This window comes from Pocillopora verrucosa, chromosome 3 (assembly GCF_036669915.1).
Source record: "Pocillopora verrucosa isolate sample1 chromosome 3, ASM3666991v2, whole genome shotgun sequence".
In the NCBI taxonomy this organism is placed as follows: domain Eukaryota; kingdom Metazoa; phylum Cnidaria; class Anthozoa; order Scleractinia; family Pocilloporidae; genus Pocillopora; species Pocillopora verrucosa.
In genome coordinates this window covers 20225482-20235765 of record NC_089314.1, presented here as the reverse complement: position 1 = coordinate 20235765, position 10284 = coordinate 20225482, and the positions used below count along the sequence as shown (strand labels likewise).

The 10284-nt window shown below is 42.3% G+C and overlaps 1 protein-coding gene across 1 annotated transcript; it reads left to right on the top strand.

The window, feature by feature from the left end:
* Positions 1–430: 430 nt before the first annotated feature.
* LOC131783928 (retinoschisin-like) lies at positions 431–5463 on the top strand. The gene is made up of 5 exons (XM_066164455.1): positions 431–772; positions 1378–1426; positions 3115–3458; positions 3720–3858; positions 5329–5463. Exons 1-4 carry the CDS (start codon positions 431–433, stop codon positions 3855–3857), a joined length of 873 nt encoding a protein of 290 aa, XP_066020552.1. The 3' UTR covers position 3858; positions 5329–5463.
* Positions 5464–10284: the final 4821 nt, after the last annotated feature.

Genomic DNA, 10284 nt, shown 5'->3' with positions numbered 1-10284 from the left:
AATATTAGTATCTCAACAACTACATCGAGGAGTCTATAGTTAACAGGAAAATCTATATGATAACAACTGATAAACTAGAAAAATTTAACAGAAGGCAGAGGTCATTTATTATTTTAAATCTCTGAATCAAATAAGATCTTTGTTTATTCAGACAGAAATGGCTGACGAGATTGTTACTTGACTAGGAAATGTCATCTTCTTTAACATTTAATGAACAATTGAAATCTTACTGTAATCCAGCTTTCAGTGCATCCTTTCAATTAGCCAGTCGATTCGGCTATGATTGGTTAGATAATAATTAAAATCTTCAACTTTCATTTAAATTATTCAATGTCGTCTCCTTGTTGATATCTGATGAAAACGCCTACGACACAATTTTAAAGCTGAGGAGTATGTATACCGTAGACGAGGTCATCACCAGAAAATCAAAATGAAATTTACTCTGTGTGCTGGACTTATCGTGTTGTTAATGTCCGAAGTCGTAGCATCTCAAGCATTTCTTTGTAAGGAAGCATCTCTTTCTTGTCCTGTGATAACTTACAATCATCGCCGACTTAAAGGCTTCACGCTCAAAACATTTCATTCGGCAAGCCTGATATCCTGTAGTTTGCTATGTCAGAGAGACCCTCGATGCGTTTCAACAAATTTCAGAAAAGTTTTCAAAAGTGAGGGAACCTGTGAGTTGAACGACAGAGGAGCTCTCCTTACTGAGAAAGGAAACGAACTGGAGTACGACGAAGAAGTGATTTACACTCAATTTTACGACACGAAGGTAACAAAAAAGTCTCGATAATAGACCAAGAAGGAGGTATTATTGATTCCTGGAGACACTTGTCTTTAGTTCGTGCTATCTTTCTCATAAAATCTTCATATTTCGACGACAGATGTAAAAAATTTCCATCTGTCATATGTTTCTTTGAATGTTTTTATCGTTTGGTCGTAAACTAGTTTGACGTGTATGCAGGTAAAATGGTGGTTTTTCATCTTTTTCTTTTAAAGGCGAATGGACCACATTTCACTGAGTGCTGATAATCAAAATGTTGTACTGTGGTTTAAAGTAAAATGAGAAATTTTTGCTAAGTGGGAATTTAAATCTCGGTATCATTGGAGTCAATATATGCAAACTGCTCCGAAGCTCAATAAAGTTAAATATATTTTAAGTTGAAAGTTCTTGAATAAATTCAGGTGGACCGAAAATAGGTCATACGGATTTAGTACACAAAATTCAGAATAAAATTTTAGCTTGAAGCTAAAACTTTCAAGATGAATCTAAAGGCCTTCAATTAGCTCACTTGTGCAGTCTCCATACGGTGATGAACCCGGAAGACTTATTGATTTCCCGATAAAATAAAAAATGAATGATTTTTTTGTTTTCAGCACCACTGTCAGGCCTTCAAGGAACATTTAAAAGTCGTCAACTACAAATGTAAGTAGCGTTGGTTTGAATGGTATTCTTGAGATTAAAGTCAACGACTACGTGTTTAAATTACAATGAGTTACTTGTCCCGGCTGCTTCTTGTCTCTCTGCCAATAGTTACGGAATCTGTCGTCTTCGCGAACCTTCGCGGACCCTTACAAAAATTCTCCGAACCTGCTTGAAACATTTCGATTCTTACGGTTTCCTTGAAAGTCCTCGAATGCTGTCAAAAAAATTGCTAAGGAAACTGTTGTCTAAGTTACTTCTAAATTAAAATAGAAATCAAGCCTTTAATTCCCACGAGTGACCAAGACAGAATTTCTCCTTACAATAACCATACAATATCAATCAGACAGGTGATGAGAATAACGAAAAAGATAAGTTTGAGGATTTTCTAGTTGATCCAGTACCAAATTCTCAGAACTAGCATCGTAAGAATTGTATAGCAGACAGTAAGGAGAATTAATAATGAGATCTTGGGCACTGAAGGGTTAAGGAAACAAGAAACTGCTGAAGAAGCCGAGGACCCTCACTGCGTCATTCACAACTTCAAATGCTGATGTGCCTACAAAATGCATCGCGAAAACACGATAGCGTCGAGTCATCAATATGGGAAGCAATTTAAACATATCCAGGAATTAGACAAGATAGACTCCAGTGATTCAAAAACCTCTGGGTACTCCAAAGGTGCTGTAGTAAATTTGAACCGTTTTGGGTCATTTATCATAGAGCTTCGACCATCACTTCTAAGTCGGGGAGATTTAACTCACGCGAAAGTTTTTATTTTTGTCAAACGTTTTTTTATTATAATGCTTCAGATAAAAGGTGAAACTGCACTTACTTTTACATTTCTATTAAACCGTTTTCAAAATCCTCCTTTATTTCTATTCAACCGTTTTCAAAATCCTCCTTCATTTCTATTAAACCGTTTTCAAAATCCTCCTTCATTTCTATTAAACCGTTTTCAAAATCCTCCTTTATTTCTATTCAACCGTTTTCAAAATCCTCCTTCATTTCTATTAAACCGTTTTCAAAATCCTCCTTCATTTCTATTCAACCGTTTTCAAAATCCTCCTTCATTTCTATTCAACCGTTTTCAAAATCCTCCTTCATTTCTATTCAACCGTTTTCAAAATCCTCCTTTATTTCTATTCAACCGTTTTCAAAATCCTCCTTTATTTCTATTCAAGCGTTTTCAAAATCCTCCTTCATTTCTATTCAACCGTTTTCAAAATCCTCCTTCATTTCTATTCAACCGTTTTCAAAATCCTCCTTCATTTCTATTCAACCGTTTTCAAAATCCTCCTTCATTTCTATTCAACCGTTTTCAAAATCCTCCTTCATTTCTATTCAACCGTTTTCAAAATCCTCCTTCATTTTTATTCAACCGTTTTCAAAATCCTCCTTCATTTCTATTCAACCGTTTTCAAAATCCTCCTTCATTTCTATTCAACCGTTTTCAAAATCCTCCTTTATTTCTATTCGACCGTTTTCAAAATCCTCCTTCATTTCTATTCAACCGTTTTCAAAATCCTCCTTTATTTCTATTTAACCGTTTTCAAAATCCTCCTTTATTTCTATTTAACCGTTTTCAAAATCCTCCTTCATTTCTATTTAACCGTTTTCAAAATCCTCCTTTATTCCATAATAAAACAAATCAATGTCTGTGCGATTGCATTTCTCTGTCTCAATTTCAGGTGAATCACCAAAAGCCCCAGTTCCCCTCGGCATGGAAAGCGGTGCTATTTGTGACTCACAGATCACCGCTTCCTCCTTGTTTAATTTTAAACATGCCGCATCGAATGCTAGATTACATTTCAAAGGATCCGAAAACCCGCTTAGAGGTGCTGGCTGGGTACCTGATGTGAGAAACACCAACCAATGGCTGCAAGTGGATCTTCAGCAAACCACAAGGGTAATGGGCATAGCGACGCAGGGGAGACATGATCGCGATAGGTGGGTTACTAAATACAAGCTACAATATGGCGATGATGGACAAACTTTCAGAGTTTACAAGCGAAACGGAGACATATCAGACACGGTATGAAAAAATATGCTTAATTGAACAAACCTTTTTGTGGAGAAAAAGTCCCCATGAGGAATAGAACCTTTTTGTATTCTGCATTCTGATTCTCATCCCCTGAGCCACAAAGCAGTTACACTAGGCTGGGCCATATACTATCTGTCATTGAACCTACAGAAAAGCATTCACGGAAGTTATAGGTTAAGAGTAATTCGTACTGTTAAAAAAAAAAAAAAAACTCACGCTCGTTAATTTTACGCCCAAATATATTCTACTTAGGTTTTCCCAGGAAACAAGAACAGAGACACAGTAGTTTACCACGATCTTAACCCGCTTATTTATGTTCGCTATGTTCGAGTTCTTCCGATGGAATGGAATCGGGCGATCGCTATGAGGATTGAGCTTTATTCTTGTTAAGGTAACCTGCTGGTCCAATCGTGTAGCAATGGCCGAGATTTTTGTGAAAAACGTATTCTGGGAGACAAAAGGTGTGCGTTGGGTAAGGGTAAGCTGTAATGGACTGACATTACATTTAACCCTTTAGCTCCCAAGATCTTCATGCTAATTCTCCCGTCTAGCTGCTGCACATTCCTTGCAAATCAGGTACAAGAATTAGGTGTTAGATCAGGCTAGATATATGTATGGATATTTTGGGAAAAAGTTTCCTGTTAATCACTTCTGGGAGTTAAGAGCGCTAGCAGTGCTCAGAAACCAAAGCGAGCCCCGGTTTAAGGCCAGTTGCCCTTTGGGTTTTGCGCGTGATTGTCATATGTCATCGATAGAGCTCATTTCACATAACATCCCCAACACCAATTTTTTTTTTTTTTAACTGAAATACATTATTTGTTTTTGATAGAAAACCAAATTCTCTTTAGTTGTTTCAAAGTACAAACGTTATAACTGAAGGGAAGAATTCACGTTTTCGGCGTTAGATTGCACTTGTAGTGTCACGTGACTTGTGATGTAAAGAAACCGCAAAAGTTTTAACTTTGAGTCAACTACCCACGGCTCGAGTCCGAACTTCGGCTTCGCATTTTGTCGTAAATAGCTTCCATTTGTCTCGCCATGGAGTAATAAAAAAAAAATTCTGAGTACTGTGATGTATCTTCTCAGGTAATTTCAGGGCGTTAAGCGAGTTGATTGTTCAATAAAACCACGCCTGATAGGAGATTATTGCCCACGAATCGCTGTAGAACGTACCCGTGATCAAGCCTGGATTCCCACACAGGATTTCGTTTAACATCGTATTGCGTGGAATGTTTTATGTAACGCAAAGGGGAAATCCTGCCAAATTCAGTTCAATCTTCAAGAGCAGTTGTAGCTTAGAATAGCAGATCACAAAATTTGAGACGGTTTCAACGCTATGAATGGGGTAGAAACTAAAAATATCTGCACAAACGGGGCATTTTAGTGAGCAGATATTTCACAACTTTGTGTGTGGAAATCGCCTCCGCAGTCGAAAACATGGTTCTATTAGTGTGTCCAAATTTCGAAAAAGACGACGCCACTACTTCAGGCAAATCAATAATTCATGATATATTTATTCTCAATATAGTTTTTTTGAAGACTGTGAACAATTTTAACGCTTTGCAGCCGTTTGGATTGTAGGATATTTTTAATCATTTGATTTACAACTCCACCGAGTCAGGCATGGACTCGCGCTTATAAATCATTTGAAGATTATTGCCTATTCGATGATCGTTGGTTACGTATCGTAACTATTAGAAGTCTCGTGGCACTACGCGTGAAATCTAACGTCGAAAAGGTGAATTATCAATCAGACCCTGAAAGTCTGACGGTCAAGGCAGGGGAATCGAGAAAAAAACAACCAGAAACTATCTTTTACATGCTTGTTAATACTGTTTTTGTTTCCTTATTTTTCATATAGAATAACAGCTGTTTGCAAGAAACATCACTGCAAGTCAATCCCTTCTATGACTAATCCAAAATGATTTTTGTTTGTGGATTACAAAGTACAACAGCAGCTTGATTCGCTGACTAATTAATTATTGGTCGTTTTAGCTTAATATTTGACAATAAAAATCTGCGATAAAATATTATAAAGCATGACACGACGTTTCGACGTTTCCAGAACGTCATTATCAAGTAAACTAAAATAATAAAATCGAGTATATATATAATGGAGCGGTGAATAAATTACAAAGCGTTAAAAGTTAAACAAGCCACGCATCGTAAATCAGCATAGCGTTGTTTACTGTTTTAAATGTGATTTGTGTGATTCAAATTACGTCGTATATACGACGCGCCATTTGTTTCAACGCATTGCTGATCATCGATACTCTGCCATTGGTCGCCACCTGAGAGATGCCCATGGGAACATTGACTTACTCAATGAGAGCCAGTTTAGAATGCTCAAAAAATGTGGCACGAAATGGGATTGTCTTGTTTATGAAATGTTGTACATAAGAACAATAAGGCCCAATTTAAACACCCAGAGCGATTCCATTAGGGCCAAACTCTTTGTTTAACTTTTAACGCTTTGTAATTTATTCACCGCTTCTTTTTATAGATATACTCGATTTTATTATTTTAGTTTACTTGATAATGACGTTCTGGAAACGTCGAAACGTCGTGTCATGCTTTATAATATTTTATCGCAGATTTTTATTGTCAAATGCTTTACCAAATCTTTACTCATTTAGCTTAATAGTCGTTATAATTCGTAATGTGAGGGATATACACCAATGGCAGCACATTAAGACGCACCTGTAAAAACGAACGAGCGAACGTGCTCTTTTGGAGACTCGTGTTCGATCAACCTCGATCAGTGCCTAACGAGAACCGATTGTGAAAAAAAAACTAATCTCTCGTAAAAATGTATAATATATTATACTCTCTTCACCACTTTAACAAAGTAATAAATCTTGTATCGTAGGAAAGAGACACGTGTGTTCATTAAGCGACAAGAAACCTTTGACGAGTTTGCATGCCGTTAAGAAGTTTTTAGCAGTTGTGACTGATAAAATTATTGAATAAAGTAAGTACCCCCAGTTAAATTTGTAAGCAAATGAACCTTGCGAGTAAATGGTAGTCAACTAGTCAGATTTAACGCTCAGGAATTGTTGAGAAATAATTGCACAATAAAGGAAGTTATTACAACCCTAAAGGTTTCGACTTTTTAGAGCAAATATGGCCATGAGAGATTTATGGAAACACATAAAACCATCACGAAATCATTGAAAGTCTCGGAATTTTTACAATGGACGAGTCTGACATTATAGTTTCTTCATTAATCAAATTGTGACACGTGTTTTTAGTGGGATTCGAACCTGCAATTCTTCGTGCAGGAAAACGGCTTGTGAGCATGGCTTTGTCCGCCAAGAGCAGCTCACTCATGGTGGGATATGACGTAGTCTTTGAAGCTCAAGAAAAAGCCCTGAAGGCGTTTGCGATATCGGCGCAATTTTGATTTTATTTCTGGTTACTTTTACATTCATTGAGCCAGGTTACAATTTGGACTAACGTAAACTTTAATGTCATTTTGACAGTGCACGTATTGTATTATCGGAGAGCTCAATTTTAAATTTTGTCTCATTGCTGTTTATTGAATAAAGATTAAACTCACGTATAATATATATAATATAATATAATGGCATCCTCGTCTCGGAGAGGCGATGGTCAGCGCATCAGTGTTGGTGGGCTCTTGAGTGGCTCAAAAGCCCGATTCTTGAGTGGCAATCTTTGTTGCAGCTGGAACAGATGTAATTGGTGGCCTCTTGATCTGATCTTTGACGTTTCTTTCTCGTCCCCCTCTTGATAGTCGCCTCGGCCCTGGCCTTCATCTCAGCCCTGTGAGCCCCGTCCTTCACACCCCGACGCCAGGCTTCCCGGTCTGTCGCAAGGATCTCCCAGGTGTTGGGGATGATTTCAGTGAGTTGCAGGTCACGCTTGCAAACGTCCTTGAAGCGAAGGAGTGGTCGGCCCGTGCGTCGGACGCCCTCTCGCAGTACCCCATAAAGGATTTGTCTTGGCAAGCGACCGGGGTCCATACGGTGTACATGGCCAAGCCACCGTAAGCGTCTTTGGATGAGTAGTGTAGAGATGCTAGGCATGTCGGCTCGCCCAAGGACCTCGGTGTTGGGGACTCTGTCCTGCCATTTGATCAGGAGAAGACGCCGAAGGCAGCGGAGGTGGAACCCGTTGAGCCGCTTCTCTTGTCTGGCGTATGTGGGCCATGACTCGCTACCATAGAGGAGTGTGGAAAGGACACAAGATTGGTAGACTTGCAGTTTGGTCCTCACGCTCAGCAGGTCATTGTTCCACACTCTTTTGTTGAGTTTGGCCATTACTCCCGCTGCCTTGGCAATCCTTGAGCTGACCTCGACGTCTAGTGATGCCTTGTTTGATACTGTGGACCCTAGGTAAGTAAAAGAGTCCACCACCTCCAGTTCAGTATTGTCGATTGTAATGACGGGAGGTGTCAGTGCATCTTGGGCAAGGATGTTCGTCTTCTTTAGGCTGATGGTAAGGCCGAACTCTTTGCAGGCGTGAGACAGCTTATCGACTAAGCGTTGGAGGCCTGCCTCGCTGTGAGATGCCAGGGCAGCATCATCTGCGAACAGCAGCTCGCGGATGAGCACCTCAAAGGTCTTCGTTTTGGCGCGGAGCCTGGCAATGTTGAAGAGCTTGCCGTCTGCCCTTGTCCGAATGTATACACCGTCCGAGGAATCGGCAAAGGCATACTGGAGTAACATCGAGAAGAAAATCCCGAACAGAGTTGGTGCCAGAACACAGCCCTGTTTTACTCCACTTCTGACTGGGAAGGCATCCGAGGTGGCTCCATCAAAGCAGACGGTGCTCTGCATGTCCTCGTGGAAGGCGGCGATGATGGCAAGGAGTTTCGGTGGGCAGCCGATCTTCTGAAGGATCTGGAAGAGCCCGCTTCGACTTACCAGGTCAAAGGCTTTGGTCAGGTCCACGAAAGCGAGGAACAATGGTTGCTGCTGCTCACGACACTTCTCCTGTAGCTGGCGGAGGGAGAAGATCATGTCCACTGTGGACCTGGCGGCTCTGAACCCACATTGGGATTCTGGGTAAACTCGTGAAGCAAGACTCTGTAGACGACTTAGAGTGACACGCGCAAAGACTTTGCCTACAGTGCTGAGAAGCGAGATGCCGCGATAGTTATTACAATCGCTTCGGTCACCCTTGTTTTTGTAGATGGTGACTATACTTGCATCTCTCATGTCTTGTGGGATGTGCCCTTCTACCCAGCATTGGCAGAGGAGCTCGTGAAGCGGCTGGAGGATGAAAGGCTTGCCGTGCTTTAGGACTTCTGATGGTATGCTGTCTTTCCCTGGCGCCTTGCCGCAGGCAAGGTTGTCGAGGGCTTTGCTGAGCTCCTCCAGTGTGGGCATCTCGTCAAGCTCCTCCATGACTGGTAATCTGGGCAAGGCATCAAGGGCAGCGTCAGTCACGATGTTCTGGGTCGAGTAGAGCTCGAGATAGTGCTCGACCCAACGCTGCAGCTGCTTGCTCTGGTCGGTGATGACTTCACCAGACTTTGCTTTGAGCGGTGCTGTCTTGATGCTCGTAGGGCCAGTGGCTGTCTTGATCCCCTCATACATCCCTCTAATGTGACCACAGTCGGCAGCTGTCTGGATCTTGGCGCACAGGGTCTGCCAGTACTTGTTGGCACAGCGGCGGGCGGTCTGCTGGGCCTTGCTCTTAGCTGCTCTCAGAGCGTCGCGTGTGCTGTGGCAAGGGTTATGCTTGTAAGCCAGGAGGGCTATCCTTTTGGCTTCCGTGACTGGCTGCATTTCTTTCCAGTGCGCCTCGAACCAGTCAGCATTCTTGTGTGCTTTTCTTCCGAACGCAGACATGGCCGAGTCGTAAATAGCATCCCGGAGGTGACACCATTTGGCATCCGCGACATCGGTTGTAGGCTGGTTGGCAAGTTTTTCCTGAAGGGTCTCGACGAAGCTCTGAGCCTTGGCTGGGTCGGCAGTAGCGCAGGTGTTGATGCGGGGGCGACCCTTTGTCTTGGCGTGGTGGATCTTACAAGGCTTCAGCCTGATCTTGCTGCCAACAAGGGAGTGATCTGTGTCACAGTCTGCGCTGTGATAGCTTCGCGTGTGGAGGACGCTGCTGAGGTCAGCTCTCCTGGTAATGACAAGGTCAAGCTGGTGCCAGTGGCGTGACCGGGGGTGTCTCCAAGAAACTTTGTGCAGCTCCTTGCACTTGAAGTAGGTGTTGGTGATGCAGAGGCCACGATTGCAGCAGAGTTCCAACAGTCTCTGCCCATTCTCATTTAACTTGCCAACACCGAAATGGCCGAGACAGGCGGGCCATGCTTGCCAGTCGGAACCAGTGCATGCGTTGAAGTCACCTAGCAGGTATACGCTTTCGGAGCGGGGTATTTGGGACACTGTTTCCTCCAGGTCTTCGTAAAACTGATCTTTGGCTTCTGTGCTGGATGTAAGGGTCGGGGCGTAAACAGACAGGAAGTTGACAAACCCTGTAGGTGTCTTCATGCGGAGGACTAGGATTCTTTCGCTGCCTCCAATCGGCGTTTCTGTGGTGGCGAGCAGCGAGTTCCTCACAGCAAAACCTACTCCATGCAGCCTCGGCTTGTCCTGGGACAAGCCTCGCCAAAAGAAGGTGTAGTCAGATTCCCTAAGAGAGCCGCTGTCGGCCAGCCGAGTCTCCTGGAGACAGGCAACGTCGATGTTAAGCCGTGTCAGTTCCTTGTTGATGATGGCGGTCTTGCGGGAGTCGTCTATCTGTTGAAGATCAGCAGAGAGACCAGGGCACATAGTTCGAACGTTCCAGCTTGCGATGCGAAGAGCTGGAGTCTTCGTTAATGTTTTCTTTTTGCCTGGTG